The sequence below is a fragment of the Conger conger genome, chromosome 18 (genome assembly GCF_963514075.1).
Source record: "Conger conger chromosome 18, fConCon1.1, whole genome shotgun sequence".
NCBI classification, from domain to species: Eukaryota; Metazoa; Chordata; class Actinopteri; order Anguilliformes; family Congridae; genus Conger; species Conger conger.
This window is the reverse complement of record NC_083777.1, coordinates 23,173,260-23,193,161: the sequence shown is the minus strand read 5'-3', so window position 1 is coordinate 23,193,161 and position 19,902 is coordinate 23,173,260. Positions and strand designations below refer to the sequence as shown.

Here is a 19,902-nt window from a genome sequence, read left to right as displayed (position 1 = left end):
CATATTATAGAGGGTTCCATAAAGAACTAAAAAGGGTTCCTCTCCAGAAACAAGCCAAATAACTCTCTCAGTGTGTACTCTGAAAGTATAGTTGGACAAACAAACTACCAGTTACTTCACACTGAAAGTTTTGCAAAGCTACCCGAAGGAGACATGTTTCCAAAACTACAATTACCTAAAAAATGTAAACTTTGTAAAATATATAATTTCACAGACATGATGAGCAGTGCCTTCATTTTGCACACAAGGACAACCAGCAATGTGTGACAATTGCCAGTTAACCATTGGCACAGTGCTTCTCACCATCAGGATTATAGGGAAAAGAGAGAGGTGGTATTTAGTGAAAGGGGGTTGAAAAAAATATGTGAAGGCCAAAAGTAGTTGGTAATACCTATACTTCAAAATGACAAGAATGAATGACTATAACCACAATACAAATTTGCATGTACAAGAACTACCAGCAAATTGCTGCAAAATGTGAGTGAAACTACTCCCCAATACTGTATGTAATATTATGAATATGAGATGGACAATAACAGCTGTAGTCCCTGACCGGACGTGGTGCACCACCACATACATGAACACCATGACTGAGGTTGGCATTAGCCTACTTGGTGAATCCCGGCTTGCTTCATTTCAGGTCTAGATTCAGGAAGTGGATACACATTTAATGGATGTAAATATAAATACGGGGGCATTTGGTAAGCGAATGGAACTACACTACAAATCACAGTTGTCAGAAATTAGAGGCTATTTATGGAACTGTACTTGCAGAGCTTGTCTTCATGCCTGACTCACTTTTTCCTCCAATAATGAATAATAATCATTCCACCTCTGCCCTCTTTGAGATCCTGCCACACACTGTGACTTAATTGTATAGAAAATGGGAAGCTGCAGTGACATACACTGGGTCTATATTTCTTTACTGTTCAAAGATAGAACATCTCCCCATGTCTGTGAGTTCCCTTTCTTAAGACAGAGAGGAAACAAGTAAGGAATTCAGTGGCCATCTGCCCACCGAAGGTCAAGTAACTACCAGAAGCATACAGCCACAGATACAGTCACTATCCCAAGGCCGCCTTTTCCTCTGTTTGCCCCAGTGTGATAAAAAAATAAGAAGATAGCTGGACCGTGCTAATGAAGAGGATCCTGTCCAACACCTCTTTGAATGTGACCTTTGACCCACAGAATGAAACCTGGCTGATGTGCCATCGGTCTGAAATAGCACCCTCCTACACAGTGCTGACCAACCCAAAAAGAGTGACACATGCTAATTTCCCCAAAGAAAAAAATTACATGCTCTGACGATAAATGTTCATGTTGATTCAGATCATAATGACTCGGCACACAGTCGTACCTGATTGATGCGGAGACAGAGGACCTGGATGGGCATTCCATGGGCAGCAGTTGGGCTGGTCGAGCAAGGCTGAAAGTGTGGGAATGACTTCATCTGTGAAGAGGCCTAGCCGGTATGCCTGAGCACGGTTTTGGACATCTAATCTAATACCACGGCTAAATGTAGACCCCTGAAACAATCGCTTGCACACACTAAGTCCAAATGTTCTTAGAAGAGCTTAAGTTACACAACTGTGCAGATAAGTAATCTCAGAACAGATGTGCACGCAGACACTTGGCACTGTGTACCTGGTATGTTAGGTGATGACTCAGCATGTAGCTAAAGCATCAGACTTCACCATTCAATCTGAAGGTTTTAACCTTCAACTTAATCCAGAATATTGTACTGTAAACGCCTTTATAGTGGTATTGAGAAATTGGAGGATAATAATATTTTTAAGACAGGTATAAAACATAGAAAGCAATTATGCCACAATGCGAACTATGGCCTTCAGGGTCATATATGGTTATTTCGACTTGCGCATATATTATATCCCATTACGAATGAAAAGATGTTTGAATATCATAAGTTCCGTTAAAATCCACAAGAGGGCAGTAATGACAACATCAATCGAGGAGGTTCTCTCGAGAACTGAAGTCTGAACTCTAGCCTTGATATGATTCAGAAGTGGGACAGAGGCAAATTATGTCACAGGTGAAGCACTGGCTACAGCCATCATTTAAATATGATTAGCATTTTTTGAGCGTGCGTGGGCGAAGAATAGCCTGGTTTATAATAATGGAGGGAACGAGAAATCCGCTAAGCTTTACGTTACAGCCGAACGAATAGTGGTGGTCACACCATAAGCTCTATAAGAATCACGTTGGACCGACTCGGAAAGGCCACTCTTTAAGGAGGGTAAGTAAAGACTGCAGATCAAATTTAACGGTCGTAAGTAAAGTAAGTTGTCTTGACTACGAAGAAAGTCTTTCAACCCATGGTCACTCTGAAAAATGTGTGCAGGAGGACATCAATGGTATAGCGCATGAAAGCGAGAGATACGCGGAATCTCGGTTGTTCCTTGTGTTTTCGAAATGCCCAGTGTCATTAAATGAGTTTAGTCGTTTAAGTGGCTAAATACGTAAATCTCATGCAATTTTTAGTCACTTGTTGAAGAACAGGTTTTCCCCTACCGGAAATATTCTCCAAATTTATCGATATTCAAGGAACGCAATAAACTAAATATTAAATGTTTTTCCAATGGAAGCAGACTGCACCTACCCCTATGATTAAAGCGGGTCCTCTATAATAATGTTTTGTAAACTAAACTCACGATGAAGCAGTAGCCTATCAGGAATTGTATAGGTAATTCTATATATTTGCATTTGTATCAAAAATGGTGCTGTCAAAAACAATATTGGATATATATGTGAAACACACACACACACACACACACACACACACACACACACACACACTCTGTTTTTTCTACTGATGTGTTTTCAGAATAGAGCGAAGAGCCGTGAGATGGGAGGTCAGCTGTCTGTGGACAATGTGCATGTCGTCATTGTTGGCGGAGGCTTTGGCGGCATCGCGGCTGGGCAGCAGCTCAAATCTCACCGCATCCCGTTCACCCTGGTCGATCTCCGGGACGCGTTTCATCACAACGTGGCGGCGTTACGGGCTTCCGTCCAAAGCGGTGAGTTTCGGTGTTCCCTAGACCGCACCCGCATCCATTATTAATACTGATTATTCTTATCCGCCGTTATGTTATGTTATTATTCATGGTGTGCAGGAGCTCGTCTCCCGAAACATATTGTGCGGTTTTGGCAGGTTTTGCCCAGCAGACGTTCATACCCTTCCAGGAGACATTTGGGGCGAGTTTCCGCCAGGGCCGCGTAGTGCAAGTAGACCCCAGGGCCCAGGTGGTGATTCTGGATGGAGGAGAGGTACAGACCTGTCAAATCAGGTGCTGGCATGCATGCACTTTTAATTTAACAAGCACATTTCTGTTTTGACACCAGAACAAATACTGACGACACTGTGGAACTTGACAGGCCAATGTTGTGAATGAATCTTATCAAATTAAAATGTATTTATAAAACAGATTTTGCAAATTGTTACTACACACTTCACTGAAAACTAAACCCCAACAATAACAAGCCTTTTTGCCTTTTGTAATCACGCAATGGTCAACAGTTGACGAAAACTTGACTGAACATGAGGAAATTTTTTTTGCGCAAACAGCCTTGTCGTGGATCCTTTAGTCTAAATCCTTGGTAGACCGAATTGAACTCTTGGAAAATGGTTGGAATAGTGCAGATAAATCGGTAACATGATTATCATGCCAACATAAACACAGGATGCACGGGCAGGGGCAGTAGTCTGGGTTTATCATCACACTGAGGTCCCGTACAGGAAATCCATTACTCCCATCTGATCCTGAGCACTGGCACGGACGGGCCTTTTCCTGGGAAGTTCAACGCCGTCGCAGACCACCGCTCTGCCGTTCAGAAGTATGAAGACCTGGTGAAGGAGGTGAGTCTCGTGGGATGGCAGTCTCCTGTTCACACACTGCGATTGTAATTGTGCTTTATGTCTCAATATTATACCTGCGCACCATACCTGTGTGCCAACAGCGGCTACTATAGCAACTGAGTGTGTGTGGGTGGGTGGGTGGGTGTGCTTGTTTGTCCAGATCCAGGAAGCCAGTTCAGTGGCTGTCATTGGCGGTGGATCAACAGGAGTGGAGATGGCAGCTGAGATCAAGACGGATTACCCTGATAAACAGGTCTGGACCTGTAAATACACACCCAAACTCAGCGTTTTTATTCAATTCCTTTCATACTTGAGCTATCGATATTTAATTAAATTACATTGTTTAGATTTTTTACAAATAAAAGTAAAACAAAAATGGTAGAAAAGAAAAAAAGCAGCAGGCAGTGGTGTTGCGGAGGAAGGCCTTGGTGCTTTGTGTAAATTTATGAAAAGGTGTCATTTCCGGAGTGTGCCACAGCTCAGCACCCCTTAAGTGTTTATGCAAAACGCCTACAGGCAATGACTTATGCTGTATCACGGAGGAACCATGTCTGTGAGATCGAACCAGGTGGGGGGGTTCAACATGTTTTGTGGATTGATCCACTGCTTCGTTTTTTATTAACTGATATGAACCCAGCAGAGTGAACAGCTTTGGGATGCAAAATGATTTGAATAAGTAATTCCTTAGAGAAGACTACCTGTGCTTTGGGAGAGCTGGCTAATCCACCCCAACCTCTCTCTCGCTCTCTCTCTCTCCCCCTGCCTCTCTCTCCCTCCCTCCCTCTCTCTCTCTCTCTCTCCCCCTATCTCCCTACCTCTCTCCCTCTCTCTCTCTCCCCCTGCTCCTCTCTCTCTCTCTCTCTCCCTCTGCCTCTCTCTCTCCTTCCCTCTCTGTGGGTCTCCAGGTGTTCCTGGTCCACTCTCACATCGCCCTGGCCGACCCTGAGCTGCTGCCCAGCGTCAGGCAGCAGGCCAAGGAGGTGCTGCTGGAGAAGGGTGTGGAGCTGGTGCTAGGTAACCACACCTGGTCACACCTGGTCACACGGTCACTTGTGCTGCCATTCTGTAGCGCAGTTTAGCACCTGAACGTGCACTGCAGAAGGTGACGTCACCCCTTGGCACCTGAATTAGACTTGGATTCATCCTCTCCACTGAGAACATTGGCCATTAGCTCAGACACACTTAAGCGTGTGGATGGTAAGGGTCAGAGCACTGTTCTACACTGGGCCTTCTGGCCATGCCTGTTGGGGTGTTCATAGTAATACATTTTACAGCAGATTCAGCTCAGTCAACTACAGATTACATGCACATACTTGTTCACAGGCAGCTTTTCTTTAATGTATTTTTCTCAAACCAATCTGTGCTCTACATTACTGAGCGAGCTAGTTTTCGAAACCCTTCACGATTAGTTTTGTAGTTCTAAAAGGTGCTGCCTTTCAGACTTCACTGGGGGAAAGAAAGTACCATGGACTCATTTTACCTCCTTGATTTCCGCCCTATCCAATCACTGCCCTGGCTGTCACTGTAGGACAGAAGGTGTCAAACCTTTCTGACCTGGAGTTGAACGTGACCCGGAAGAACATGACAGTTCTGACAGACAAGGGCAGGGAGCTCACTGCTGACCTCGTCATCTCCTGCATCGGCAACAAGGTCAACAGTGCTGCCTACAGCTCTTCTTTGGGTATGTATATGTGTGTGTGTGTGTGTGTATGTGTGTGTATGTGTGTGTATGTGTGTGTATGTGTGTGTATGTGTGTGTATGTGTGTGTATGTGTATGTGTGTGTATGTGTATGTGTGTGTATGTGTATGTGTGCATGGCAGTTGTTGTTTCTCTTCCATTGGTCTGAGGGTTGTTGTTCGTCTTGAGTCTGTGGCTTTGCCGGCATTGTTAATTTCTCTGCTCCTACTGTTGTTACTGCCCCTTTATCCACCAGGGGGAGACATTTCATAGCTTTCAAAATCAGTCTGAAGACCAGGGGAACAGAGGGCCAATGGCTCCCTCCTCTTTTTATACCCCCTGCCATGTTTTTTTTTATGTCAGCAGGTCTTTTAGTTCAGCACAGATAGTTCCCCTCAATTATAAAGCATGGCAAAGAGGTCTGATGAATTTAAGACAATGGGTTGAATACTTGTTGCTTGGTCAGATAGCTATTAGTTCAGGTTGTGGCTATTGAAATGCATTGTATCTTTTAGGAATGTAAGCTAGAATTACTACTGGTGCAGAAATCATGTTTCACTCACATTTACTTCATTGTGTTCGCAATTGTTTTGAAAAGAGCCTTAACAATGTGATTAGTCATCTTACCTGAGCTTAAACTGTCAACAACAAAAAGTTTTCTTTACATTATTATATGCTAACATTATTATAGTTAGACTAGCTAGTTGGTGGCTTGCACAAAGAACTAATATGTCCTTCCCAATTCACAATGACACAATTTCTTCTCCCTGGTGTCCTTAAAAGTCTATAAGATAGGAACCGCTCACTTGCTGTAATAAATCTCAATAATCTGTCTATGCATAATAGGCTAATAATGAAAATGATAGTGTGCAATTTAATATCGGCTAGTCATGTCTACTGGTTGTGCATTTCAAACACATCTCCAGTGCATACTTTAGTTTGAGCTGCATTTACCTAACACATCTCCACCAGGAGGACAGACATTCACCCTGCAGCAGTGAATGACGTATTCTTTTTATCAACTGTCATTGCAGACAAAGCCCAAGTTCAGTTCAGAACTGGTGCATGCGTCATTCAGAGCCATCCACCGGAAATTCCTCACATTCCCCATCCGTCAGGGGTGTGTTAGGTATCCGGGGTGGTCACACCCCGCCATACCTCCATGATGGACGGGTGGGTGTTGTTTTTAGGTGGTTAGGTCATGTTGTTGAGAGTTTGCAGTTTCAGTTTTATACTGATTACATGTTCCATGTAAATTCCTAATCACTCATTGAAGCTACTGTGTTTGTTGTGTGTCCTTAATTGTGATTCATTGTTAAACTATGTGTGGGCAGGTGTGTGCTGTGCTTGCATGAGTGTGTGTTTGGGTACGTGTACATGCTTGAACTGTGTGTGTGTGGGGGTGTGTGTGTGTGTGTGTGCGCGTGTGTGGTGGAACGTGTACCTGCTTGAACTGTGTGTATGTATGGGTGTGTGTGTGTGTGTCTGTCTCTACATGTCAACATTTGGGTGTGTGTCAACGTTACAGGTGGTTCCCTGGCTAAAAACGGCGCGCTGAAGGTAAACCCGCAGCTGCAGGTGGAGGGCTTTGAGAACATATACGCCGTGGGCGACTGCGCAGACCTCAACGAGCCCAAAATGGCGTACCATGCCGGCCTACACGCCGGTGTGGCCGTCACCAACATCGTCAACAGCCTCTCGGGCAAGGCCCCGACCTCCTACAGGACGGGTGAGAGAGTCTAATCTACACTGTATCCTCAAACTCAGTTACCACACTGAACTGTCCCATTCCCACGCCCCCTTCCTCTCCAAGGACTCTGCATCGTCCCACACTCCTCATCATCATCATCGCCAACCTGAATCTGCAGTCTGACTGCCTTCAGGAATAAGTATACACTCACTGACCACTTTATTAGGTAGACATGTACACCAGCATGTTAATGCAAATATTTAATCAGCCAATCATGCGGCAGCAACTAAATGTGTGCAGACGTCGTCACAAGGTTCAGCTGTTTTTCAGACCAAATGTTGGAATGGGGAAGAAATGTGATCTCAGTGACTTTGACCATGGAATGATTATTGGTGTCAGACAGAGTGGTTTGAGTATCTCAGAAACATGCACAACAGTCTCTAGTGTTTGCAGAGAATGGTGTGAAAAACCAAAAACATCCAGTGAGCAGCAGTTCTGTGGGCAAAAACGCCATGTTAATGAGAGAGGTCAGAGGAGAATGGCCAGACTGGTAAAAGTTGACAAGAAGGTGACAGTAACGAAAATAACTACACATTACAACAGTGGTGCGCAGAAGAGCATCTCTGAACACACAACGTGTCAAAACTTCAAGTGGATAGGCAACAGCAGCAGAAGTAAAAAATAAGTCTTATAAATACCTAAAAGTGTTCCCTGAGTGTACATAATAACTATATAAGCATTTTATTTACCAATTTTATGTGTCATAATACTGTCGGTGGTATTGGACCCGTAGTTTTCAGCTTGCTTGAACTGCAACAGGTCTCAGTTATTAGTTCACACGAGCCAGTATCTACCACTCACACCCGCCCCACCCCTTTGTCACCTCATTCCTCTCGCAGTACGTCTCTGTCACAGGGAAACTACGCCCAAGCTTCCCCCCTCCCCTTGCATGACAGGTGGTGTAAGTCCACAGTGTGGTTCTCTGGATTCCAGAAAGGCACTTCCACACAGAATGTTATCTGCCCAAAGAATCATACGTACACATACACAGCGGAGTGGCCTCCAGGTATGGAAACATTCCTTTCAGCAGATACACGAGTGGCTGCTTCAGTCTGTTTCACATGCGTATTGCCATCTGTACATTTGTAAACCGACACTACATTGTTTACAAAGTATGTAAACGTAAGCTATGTTCTGGCACAGTTCAGCTTAAGTGGATTTCCCATGGGTGAACTGGCAGTTTACTGGCCTTACTGGGAATTGAACCTGGATCCTTTCTTGGACAATTGCTATACAGAGTAAGGGCCCAGTGGAACATTTCCTGTTATCTGCCCATTTTCACCATTGCAGAATGTGCAACTTTCTTGCATTAAAAAGCCCTGTTTAACAGGTCAGTTCGTCAGCCTTCACTGATTGCGAGAACAATGCCACTTTTGGCATTCAAATGGGAATGTTGGCAGTCTCTGTGCTTCCTGCATAGCATACATACACACAGCCGTCATTCCAGTGGCAGTCTTACTGAACCCGCAGACCTCTGCTTTTCAATCCGGCTGACGTGCTTCGAGTTTGCAGCTGTAATGTGTGTGTGTGTGTGGTTCTGTGTTTGTTTTTGTATCGCTATCGCAGGGGTGCAGAGGACTGAACCAGTGTAATCTATAATGAAAACTAAAATGAAAGTAAGTGTTTGTGCACCCCTGCTCTAACGACACGGGCCCGTCTCTGCGTTCCTCCGCAGGGGCAGTGACCATGCTGCTGGCCATGGGGCGGGATGACGGGGTGGGGCAGTTCGGGGGGGTGCAGCTGCCCCGCTGCCTGGTCACTCTGGGTAAGAGCAGAGGTCTGCTGCTGTGGAAGAGCTGGAGGGAGATGGGCCAGACCGCACCGTGAGAGGCAGGGGACCGCGCGCGGTCCTGAGATCGCACCGCCAGCGACTGGTCAGAGATTTAACTCCACATCGTTTCACGCATTGCCCCAGATCCTGGAGATCTACCACCCTGCAGGTTTTCATTTCAACCCCAAATCGGCACATCGGATTCTACCGGTTAGCAGCCCGACGAGATCTTTTGAAGGTGTGCTTTAAGGCGGGAGTGAAAACCTACAGGTTCAGGAAAGCCCTGCCTTGGACTCTTGGTGCTCTGCACCAATATTTTGCTAGATTTGTTTTACATTACATTCTGTATTGCCCAATTTCTTGGATTTTCTCATCTAGTAGTCCTTTTATTTGAGAAGTTAAACTGCCAAATGCCTTACTTTAGGGTTGTTCTCTTTGCAGATTTCATTTCAAGTTTCATTTGGTTGGCAAAAAAAATAATTTAATTAAATTCACAATGACAAAACATCTCGTACGGTCAGACTGGACCAGATGAGAATCATGAATTTACGATGTTAGCGCTTGCATTTGTCAAACTGTCGAGTGTGTGCACGCGCGCGCATCTAGAACATCTTAAAATAAATCAATTTTTAAAGTTCCTGTATTTCTACTTTATTCAGCATGCCTGTAATTTTCTGGGCAAGTGCTTAGTTAGAGACCTGCATGGATACATTTAGTTTATCCAGCACTTCAGTTTCACAAGATCAGGTAAATACCTGAGCATTATTGTTTAGCATTAGCATCGTTGTGGTTTAAACCATGGAGGCTAACCACCGGCTTTCATGTCTTGTACAGGAACACTTCTGTAATCCGCTTAACCCACACAGTACAAACTGCAAGAATGATGGCAAACACAGCAGTAAGATTGTCCAATTTTTTATTTTTTTAACATTTGAATAACATTTAAAACATAAAAGCCCTTCTTATGTTACATTCAACACCAATACGATTGCAAAGGCGACCATATGAGACATCAGGTTCACTGAGAAATGCCTGGGCATGTGTCATTGCTCTAAAGTGGCGAAGACTTGGCTACACATGAGTAAAACAGCAAGGTGCTATCCGCAGCATTTACCCTGAAGACAGAGAGGAGAAATGCTTGGCATCACTTGGCACAAACTTAAACTCAGCATTTAAACTTTTCCCCTGAATGTCACCGGTGGAGTACATAAGTGCGAGTCGGGTGCAAATTCAGTTCGTAGGCAGTGGTTGAGAAACTCCAACAATGCGGTCTCTAAGCCGAAGGAAAATTAAGGTGTGCTTTTTACGAGCCGTCTTGGCATACCTGAACGTAGCATCGAGAAGACTATAAACACCATGATGCAACACACCAGCACTGACCGTTGATGGGACGGATCAATCTGGCTAGAGACACCGTCTTCCTCGTCTCATCGCCTCTGCTGATTGGACGGCGTTTGCCAAATACTATAGTTCTGATTTGGTTATAGCAGCAGCACTCCACCACAATCCTGTTCAGTGTTCACACACCAATGGGGACATTACATAAAATAATTAAAATAAATACACAATTTATTTTTCTATGAACGACGCTAGGAGCCTCGTCAGTGGAAAGTAAACCTACTTTTCACACCAGCATTGGTGAGCCCCACACCTTAACACCAGTCCTGATACACAAAAATACACGGCTACGGTCAATCGCATTGGAACACATACACACTGAACAATGTTTTTTTTTTAAAAAAAGACAAACTGCACATAAGATCAAGGACGACTTATCACAAGCAATTGGACCATTTCTGGAGTAGTCTTGCCATCAAATACAAATACATTCATTCATTTATCACTCTCCTTCCACCCACAGATATCCCCACCGAAGAGATAAGACTACAGAAAGATATGCAATACAGACACCAAACGACAGCTCATTCACCCTCCCATAGCCCCTCCTTATTCGCCAGGCCCGTCTAACTCAGCTTTACATAACCAGCAACAACTGTGCAGTCCCTCTGGGCAGAGGGGGGGGAAGGTTCTAGATCGAACAGCGCGCGAAAAGGACAGCGTTGAGGCACGGCGTCACTGGAGGCCAGGCGTCACTGGCTCCTCAGGCGTGTTCAGATTCATACACATTTCTCAGAGGAATGCGGTTTGGCCGGTCGGCATGGAAACTCGGTCCGGATTTAACGCTTCCACATTATTCCCTGCGAAACGCAAACGCAAATCACGGTGGAAGAGGCGTCAGATCATCGCACTGTGCCACTTCATCTCCACAACAAAAAGCTTCTGCCATGGCGGGTGTAGAGTCTTAATACTGATATATGGGACACAAGTCTTTCAATTCACTTGCAGTTAATGGGGCTTCACAATCCAGTACAGTGGGTACAGAGTGTGTCGTACAAAGACGTGTTTGTGCTCATTTACGCTGCAGGAAGTCAACATGGAAAAAAATAAATTGTGCCTTTATGGAATAATTAAAGTGCAGCGATAAAACGGGAAAGAAAATCCTTCATTTTGTGCAGCACCAATTGTACAACTGCAATCGAATCGAGCCAACTGATTGGATGAAACCGATACTACAACTGATACAGTCAGGCTGTATCCGAGGCCTGGCAGAGAAGCTCCCTTTGTAAAAAAAGCACCAGGGCGTGTGCGAGACTGGCCACGGCAATCCCCTCATTCATACATTAACCAGACCCACTGGTGTGTTCACCTGTAAACCACGACAAAGCCCGTCGCTTGCTATGCAAACAGGGCGACAAAAAAAAGCACCATCCTGTCAAAACGAGGTTGCCGGTGGCAACATACCCACAAGTGAGAGGTGGACTGAACTCCCTCATTAACCTCCGGAATAACCCCTGATCAACCACGCCATCACGTTCACCTGTGCTAACCCCCGTGTGCCTGCCTGGCTCAATTTCGCACTGAATTTTTTTTTGTCTTGGTACATTTTACCGACACAGTCCTTTGGGTTGCCTGTACAAACAAGGCAGGAGAAATTCCGCCCACAAAGCCCGATTGCTACAGTTGCAGGAACCTGTAAATCAAACCAAAAAAAGTCAGTGTGCGCTACGTTACGGACGGCCCCTCCCTCGCGCACAGGGCCGGGGGGCGGGAGGGTACACCCGAGGGGGCCCCTAATCCGCCTTGGGGCCCTTGGCCTGGGGGCCCCGGAGGTAGGCCTGGTAGAAGAAGGAGGTGAAGAGCAGCAGGTAGCTGAGGTACATGAGGGAGGCCCACACGATGTTGTCCAGGTAGGAGGGGCAGTGGCCCTCCTGCATCCACCGGTAGACCAAGCCGCTCACGGTCAGCCCCATGGCCATCTGGGCGATCTGCGAGGTGGTGATGATCATGGCGTAGGGCCGGGGCACTCGCACGCCGGCCGCCCGCAGGGCGTAGTAGCTGTACATGAGCGCGTGCACCAGGTAGTTCATGGTCATGAACCAGCCGCCGCCGGCCACGCGGTCCTTGTAGGAGTACCAGGAGTAGAGCAGGACGGTGATGTGGTGGTACCAGTGCAGGAAGATCAGCCTCTGCTTCCGCAGCACGATGAACACCGTGTCGCCTGGAGGAGAGGGGCAGAGAGCTGGTGAGGACAGGACGCACACGCACAAGCTCACGCTCACATACCACTGAAGGCTGTGGACACACACACACTTGCTTCTACAGTTTATATATAACCATCCCTATATCTACATTAGGAAATCAATCCAATCAGGGGAGCAAACAACCAAGGGCATTACAAACCACCAGACAACATGCAGACCTGGGCTGGGCCCAGTGGGGTTTGTTAATTATTCAACCCTTTTTATTTCAGTCTCCATTTGGAACGCCCAATTGTCTGCTTTTCCCATCTCTGTAACATCCAATTTGGGAGAGTGCAGAGGAGCTTGTGCGGCCTCTGAAGAGTGAGGCTGGATAAGGGCTAGGACAGGATGTGATGTTAATAAAGCGGCTTCATGTAATCTCACACCAGCACAAACGCGGGTGACTGATAACATCTACGGCCAGTGCCATGGGATGACGAGGCTGAACACGGTCTAATCTCCAGCACGTTCCGGAACATCAGAAGCACCCTGCCCAGTCTCACCGGACCTACCCGTGCAGGGAACAGCCAATGGAATCCAACCAATCAGATCATCTTACCACTCACCCCCCCACCCCACCCCACTTATTCGCTCACTTAGACCTTCACCCACCTCCACCTCACTCACCCAGACCCCCACCCCACTCATTCACTCCCAGAGCCCCCCCTCACTCACCCAGCTCAGGGGCCTTGCTCAGGACGAAGGCGTACGCCCAGAACTTGCTGACGGGGGCGCTGTAGAAGCTCTGGTCGCACACGGACTGCTTGAAGCCGCTGGTGTTGAGGATGTGCAGCATGTACCAGCCGGTCCGCAGGGCCCCGATGATGCTGAGGAGCGGAACAGAGCAAGTTAGTGACTGACCACATCAGCGTACCATAAGACCCACCAAAACTTCATATACCCCGTTCAGAGAGCCTTAAGCCAGGGCTGCCCAGCCAGGTTCCTGGAGATGCATCGTCCTCAAGGTTCTCATTTCAACCCTAATTTGGTATACCCGATTCTAGTAATTAGCAGCTCAATGAGATCTCTAGCTGTTGAATGAGGAGTGCTTTGTTATGGTTGGAGTGAAATACTGCAGGACTGTAGATCTCCAGGAACAGGGTTGAGTAGCCCTGCTATACATACAATAGGGTAATCAGAATTTCTCATTTGTCTTGGTCTCATTACATTACATATCATGTCATTTGGCTGACATTTTAATCCAAAGCGATTTACAGTTGATTAGACTAAGCAGACAATCCTCCCCTGGAGCAATGCAGGGTTAAGGGCCTTGCTCAAGGGCCCAAAGGCTGCGCGGGTCTTATTGTGGCTACACCGGGGATCGAACCATCGACCTTGCGGGTCCCAGTCATGTACCACTAAGCTACAGGCCGCCCCACATCTCATTTTGGTCAATCATATCCTGACCTTTTTTAAATTGTATGGCTATGGCTGCAGCCAGCAAATACTTGAGGTTTTACTGCAGTCTGATATACTGTACATCCATTTAGAAAGCCAGGGTAACTGGTTGGAACAAATATATATGCATCAGCCCTCTGGGAGTGGATTTGGCACCCCTGGTATATGGCAAATGACAGGACCAATAAAATAATGTCACTTGTATACAGAAGCACTCAGCCACAAGCCACAAGCTATTGGGCATGCATCGCCCATATGTATGCATGTATACAAATCACACATGCACTTCCTGGGTAATTGAATGCCAAAATAAATAACGACGAGGAAGAAATCCGTTATGTCAAATTCAGTGGAGGCACAGGCACAGGTTTTTAGCGTGTTTCAGAAGTACGTGCATGGTCCCCCCCCCCCCCGCACCATCTTAACACCAAATTGAATCAGACCAGACACACCGGTTTGGTTTACTTGTAAAATGTCTGCACCTGCCAATCACACCACTCCCACATTTCTGAACATGAACACGCAGCACCATCCCAACAGGTACGATTACATTGCCGTGGCGAGTGCCCAGCGCCAGAACGTACGCCCGGCATCAGATCACCCCTGGCGATAACACTCCCCAAAAACCAAGACAACACAAGCCTCCCCTGTCATTTCAAAAGACCCATTGTTTAAACTGCTGCGTTTCACACACAACAAAAGCGGCCTGCTCGTGAATAAGCCGTAGCCATGGAAGAATGTCCGTCACAGGTAGCAGTCGTGTGAAAACCTTTCAAGAAAACTGACACCGTGGTTTTGATTGTGAAACAAAGACTCAAGCAAAAGCCTGACAGGTAATAAATATTTCACAGAGTATTTCAAATGTTCTCAAGGCTTAAATAATATTTCTGCCATTGTGCTCACTTACACCATTTGACAGTCACTTAAATGTGACCTGCTGCCTCCACCCATATTAGGGAAGAGGACACAATTTACCTGAACACTTCCTCCAGCACATTAGCTTTTCAACCCCTCTTTAATGAGTAAAATTTCAGTAACAAAACATGACTGACCAACCAATGAAACTGTATGAAACCAGATGGAACACTGTGCCTCAAGTTCCTAAGTAACAAAGAAAGTGAAAGTCAATCTTTTAATTGAGAACACTCCAGAAAATACCTTAGAGGTTAGAGACTGGGATGCTGCTAACAATACAACATGGAATATGAAGTACTGCTACTACGAGGAGAGAAGAAACCAAAACGGCTTCGCCTAAGCCAACATGAGGGGGAAATGTTATAAAAACATTACCATGACCACTAGTTTCTTTATTGCTCATTAACTCAAACTCCAGACCAGATTTTAAAAAGTTATACATTTTGTATATATAAAAATTAGTTAAAAAAAAATACTTTGAATGCATTTTTTGATTACCAAAGAAGAAACACCAGGGGTAGGAAACCAATGTTTTGCCCATTTGCATGAATTTAGTGACCAATGGTTTTGGGATTACGGGGGCATCTCTGGGATTTCAGGTCAACCATGCTGCAATGCCTGTGCGGATTAGGATTATAAACCTGCTCTGAAGGGTTGTGGATGCGTGCACGCCTGCACACACACACACAGTTTACATATAAACATCCCGATAGCTATATTATGAGATCAATGCAATCAGGATAGCCCGCACCGGCAATAGCATTATAAACCACCAGTGCATGTTGGCTTTTACGCATTCAGGCAGAGTCATAATGGCGGTGTCTAACAGCGCTTGCTAATACTATAAGCTCAGAGGACCGACGCGTTCACTTTCTGAGTACCGCGCAGAGAGCGTGCTCAATCTTAAAGATGAAAAAAAAAAAAAAAAAAGAAAAGAAAATCAATACAGGCCATTAGCTACCATTATATCCAGTAGCAGCCAGAAAGCTTCGTCTTGTGTGTAGGCTAGATGTTTCCAGGGAAAGGGACACGGGCAAAAGATCACCTCAACGTCATCAGTGGTTAGGTCTCCAAGCAAATCCCCTAACAAGCTCTCTTTAAAATGTGCCTGTGGGTGGGACTGCATGCACAGATTTGCATTGAAACAAGACCCCAACGCCATTCATTATAAAAGCAATGGTGTGGGCTTCACCTAGATTACAGGTATAACTGTTTTCTGTCAGGCCATTGTTTCCACACACACTGGGCTTCAGGTCTCAATGGTCATACCGATTCGTACCTAGAGGAGAGCTCTCAGTACGCAGTGTATTCATTTATGGGTGTCAAACCAGAGTCCCAAAAGGCCACAGGGTAGATTTAGGCCAATTTAGGCCTCAAAACAGCAATGGTCAGCCAAACTGACTTCACTTATTAAAGTGCTGTAACACACCCCCAAAAAAATTAAAATAAAAGAATAATAATAATTCAACCCCGGCAGACAGCATCCTTGAAAGAAATAAAAAGTACTTTGAAAATTAATTATTCATTGTCTATTTAAGCTTAATCAATGGTTTTTGTTTTTTTCCTAGGACCCAATGCACAAGAAATTAAAACTTTTATTGTGCATTTCAGACAAAGATGAATACTTAACCAAATAACTTTACTTCTAGTTGTCTGCTAGGAACAAAATGCCATATCTAATCTAAAAAATCCATATCTAATAACAGAACAAACTTGCTAACGGAGGGCAAAAACACATCAATACTCAATTAAAACCTCAAATGAAATTAATCGCTTGTCTGTATCGACATCTGGGAATCACAGAGTGCCCCCGGACGGGGATATGAAGCACTGGGCTAAACCAAAGTCTCTCAAAAGGGGTGACCCATTCAAGAGTTCATGCAGCTATTGGGGCTAGTGGCATTTCTAATCGTTTAACCACCAAATAATTTACTTCAACCAGTGGTCCTCACTCCTGTCCCTGGAGAGCCGGTGTGCTGGTTTTTGCTTTCGCCTTAATGTCAGCAACCAATTCAGACCCAAGAAACCAGATGAGGCGAGTTTAGCCGTGCAATTAACTACTTTAATTGATAAATTATGTGCTGAGCAACAAGAAAATCCAGCACACCCTGCAGCTCTCCAGGACCAGGAGTGAGGTCCACTGACTTAAACTACATTTTTAAGAAATTCCTCAGTGACAGCCAGAGACTATCTGTCATGCTTTACTTTAATGTCATGAACAAGGGCTGCACCAAGCTCATTAGCTGCCATCATTAAGCCAAAATAATGGATAATCTACAAACCTACCCTATGGGAACAGGCAAAGAGCACTTCCACGCAGGAAAGGACATGATATGTGAAAACTTTATTCTACAAAAAAGTAAATGGGTGGGGCAGGGGGTGTTCACCTACCTGAAGAGCGCCAGGCCAAGTGACCACAGCACCAAGGGCTTACGCAAGTCCAACTTCTGCCTCTCCCGCATGAAATGCTGGCCCCCAAATATGGCTGCAGCGTAGAGGCCGCAGAACACGAAGGACTTGCTCCTGCAGAGAGGGAATATGAATGTCACAACATCCAGACACAGTCATACTGCACATCCAGCTCACAATTAGGCCTGGACTGGCATCTGCAATGTCAGTGAACTTTAAATGGTAAATTAACAAGTAAAATGCAGTAGCCTACAACGTGGTTAATGCAAGGACTGCCCTTAGTCTGTGTTAAAACATGACCACGGAGAAAATTAACCGGTCTCTTATTTGCAAGCCAAATACATACTGTACGGTTATGCGTTCACCTACAGGACTATAGGAAACCCCTGCAAGAAAATCGCCGTCAACTGGCCCAAGGAAATTAACACCATTGTGGAGATACCACTGGTGCGTGTGGTGCTGAAGGTGAGCGCGTGAGCAGCATCGAGACAAGGCGTGCGCCAATGACACGGAGAAGGACGTTTTCGGCTCTTCCTCGTCTCCGCAAGAGGAGTGGCCGCGCCGCTTTAACCACGGAGCAAAAGGCATATGACATTTCCATGGATACGTTATGACAGCTGTGCATTGTATGCCAAATGCGAGGCTACACCGCGTAACCGTATATATTGAGGCGTAATTCCGCTTCAGCTTGCAATCTCGGTTGCAAGTAATCAAACATCCCTATCCACTTCAGCCGGTTCAAATCAATACACTGCTCAGAGACAAATAATTATATAATTGAAGTAGTAGTTATTATCATAGTAATAACAATAAATAAGCAACTGAAATCAAGTTAACATAACGTTGTTCGTTTTGTTGGCATTTGGACCATTTCATGCAGCCTTCTCTGCCGAAAACAAACGTTTCGTGCAAGGCAACTGTCAGAGGCATGCCTTAACTTACAACTACACATTACAAGACAAGAAAAAAGGGAACTATTTCGCCATTGCTCAAAAGGTTCCGTTTCTTAACCATCCCTTTTGCGGTTTGAGATGTTGTAACCTTGCTGACTGTCTGTAGCATACCGATTACTGATGTAATAGGAATGTGGCTAGCCCGGCAGCAGGTTGAGGGACTGCTCAAGTTTACCGAGCCTGAGTTAGCCTACGAATTCTTAGCCACAACGAGTAAATTGACACAAAAACAGCCAACTCAACACCATATAGTCCAGCCAGTGAACGGACTTGGAACAGTCAAAACTTTGCATTTTTGATAGTTTAAAATGTTCAATTCGACGTGGATAGTATTGAACGTGAGGACAATCTTTATAACCGAAACTCAAAATAGCCTAAATGGAGATGATGGTAACAATTATATAGTTGAGACGAGACAAGCCAAATATAGGCTAGGTTAACATGAGACTACTAATGGGGTAGCCTACACGATTATCTTGTTCACCATCAGGTCCTAGGTTTGCATCACTAGTGATTGGAGACAGAATTTCACTTTTGATACGAAGTAGCAAGAGAAACGTGTTAGCTACAGCTAACAAGCTAACTCGCCAACATGTGGCTGGTTACAACAGTAAAATACTTGTAACGAGCTAGATATTTGTATGTTCCTTTTATTTAGGAACAGTCGCGTTATTGGGCAATGAATCGATCGGCTACAAATATGTCAAATTAAATTAGACAGTGTAACCACCCAAAAAGCAATCGACTGCTAGTCAATGATAAGATAATCACGGGTTTTACGTAATGACTAAATCACTCTAGCCCGTAAGCAATCCGATCAGCTAACTAGCTTGCTGAAACACAATCCCCTCATAAAATTCACAAATGGGTTCGGCAATAGCATATAGTTATAGTTAAAAATACACCCCAGGAGAACTGCATAGAAAACTGATTGACTGACTATCGAAAGGACCACCTCAGCGACCACACCTTGCGGGTAGCCCGTATACGGATTTAGTTCAGAGGAAACGCAATTAGTGTCCCATCCAAGTGATTTTCTCACCAATTTTCTTGCATCCATTCGATTGCGACTCTTTCGTCAAATCGCCGCTCAAAGTCATATTCTACTAGCTGATGGTCCGTCTCATTCATTTTGATCACCACTGGTACCGGTCCAGTAGGCTTGTCCTTACGGGTCTTCTCTCCTTCGATGCGGACCCTCGCTGTTTCAATACTCTGTCCGAACAACACGAAACACAGTTCGCATATAGCCTACATGTAATACAAAAATGGGCTATAGCTTCCGTCTATAACCTTTAAGTGGAATGGACTGACGAGTAAAAAAACAAAGAAGATCAAGGAATGTAGGCTACTCCACCTTGTAGACTTATTTTATTGAATGTGATGACACGAGTTCGGCAGTAGCGTACTTATAGCCAGACACACACTCCGAGAAATGGAATCGCAGGGCGGAGACAGGTTCCCCGCCCACCTTGGAGACGAAGTGCTTGACATGTGGGGAACTTTAAATCCGACACTTAAGGTTAGCTTAATTGACAATTGCCGCTATAAAATGGACTCCATTTTGGCTCT

At 45.2% G+C, this 19,902-nt stretch overlaps 2 protein-coding genes across 7 annotated transcripts; one reads left to right on the top strand and one right to left on the bottom strand.

Annotated features, from left to right (window-relative positions):
• Positions 1-1,999: 1,999 nt before the first annotated feature.
• On the top strand, positions 2,000-9,711 carry aifm2 (apoptosis inducing factor mitochondria associated 2). Of its 5 annotated transcripts, none has more exons than XM_061228046.1 (9): positions 2,000-2,254; positions 2,848-3,035; positions 3,170-3,285; positions 3,755-3,874; positions 4,035-4,127; positions 4,780-4,888; positions 5,403-5,555; positions 7,082-7,282; positions 8,979-9,711. In XM_061228046.1, exons 2-9 carry the CDS (start codon positions 2,864-2,866, stop codon positions 9,128-9,130), a joined length of 1,116 nt encoding a protein of 371 aa, XP_061084030.1. In that variant the 5' UTR covers positions 2,000-2,254; positions 2,848-2,863; the 3' UTR covers positions 9,131-9,711. The 5 variants fall into 5 exon arrangements, with proteins under 5 accessions (XP_061084030.1, XP_061084029.1, XP_061084032.1 ...); XM_061228045.1 differs by having other exon boundaries at positions 2,843-3,035; XM_061228048.1 differs by having other exon boundaries at positions 2,253-2,296.
• Positions 9,712-9,973: 262 nt separating this feature from the next.
• Positions 9,974-19,803, bottom strand: LOC133118226 (elongation of very long chain fatty acids protein 6-like). Of its 2 annotated transcripts, XM_061228049.1 has the most exons (5): positions 19,688-19,803; positions 19,373-19,545; positions 17,360-17,491; positions 13,331-13,482; positions 9,974-12,633 (listed from the first exon to the last, which is right to left on the bottom strand). In XM_061228049.1, exons 2-5 carry the CDS (start codon positions 19,459-19,461, stop codon positions 12,206-12,208), a joined length of 801 nt encoding a protein of 266 aa, XP_061084033.1. In that variant the 5' UTR covers positions 19,462-19,545; positions 19,688-19,803; the 3' UTR covers positions 9,974-12,205. The 2 variants fall into 2 exon arrangements, with proteins under 2 accessions (XP_061084033.1, XP_061084034.1); XM_061228050.1 differs by lacking the exons at positions 19,373-19,545; positions 19,688-19,803 and adding an exon at positions 17,747-17,962.
• Between the last annotated feature and the right edge of the window lie 99 nt (positions 19,804-19,902).

What these genes read in the sequence shown, in the direction of transcription:
- aifm2 (XM_061228046.1), top strand. Translation starts at nt 2,864, where the DNA reads ATGGGAGGTCAGCTGTCTGTGGACAATGTGCATGTCGTCATTGTTGGC. An exon ending in CGGATTACCCTGATAAACAG is followed by an intron (nt 4,128 to 4,779) that starts GTCTGGACCTGT and finishes GTGGGTCTCCAG; the next exon opens with GTGTTCCTGGTCCACTCTCA. An exon ending in GGGTGTGGAGCTGGTGCTAG is followed by an intron (nt 4,889 to 5,402) that starts GTAACCACACCT and finishes CTGTCACTGTAG; the next exon opens with GACAGAAGGTGTCAAACCTT.
- LOC133118226 (XM_061228049.1), bottom strand. Translation starts at nt 19,461, where the DNA reads ATGAATGAGACGGACCATCAGCTAGTAGAATATGACTTTGAGCGGCGA. An exon ending in GAATGGATGCAAGAAAATTG is followed by an intron (nt 17,492 to 19,372) that starts GTGAGAAAATCA and finishes CCCTCTCTGCAG; the next exon opens with GAGCAAGTCCTTCGTGTTCT. An exon ending in CTTGGCCTGGCGCTCTTCAG is followed by an intron (nt 13,483 to 17,359) that starts GTAGGTGAACAC and finishes TCCGCTCCTCAG; the next exon opens with CATCATCGGGGCCCTGCGGA.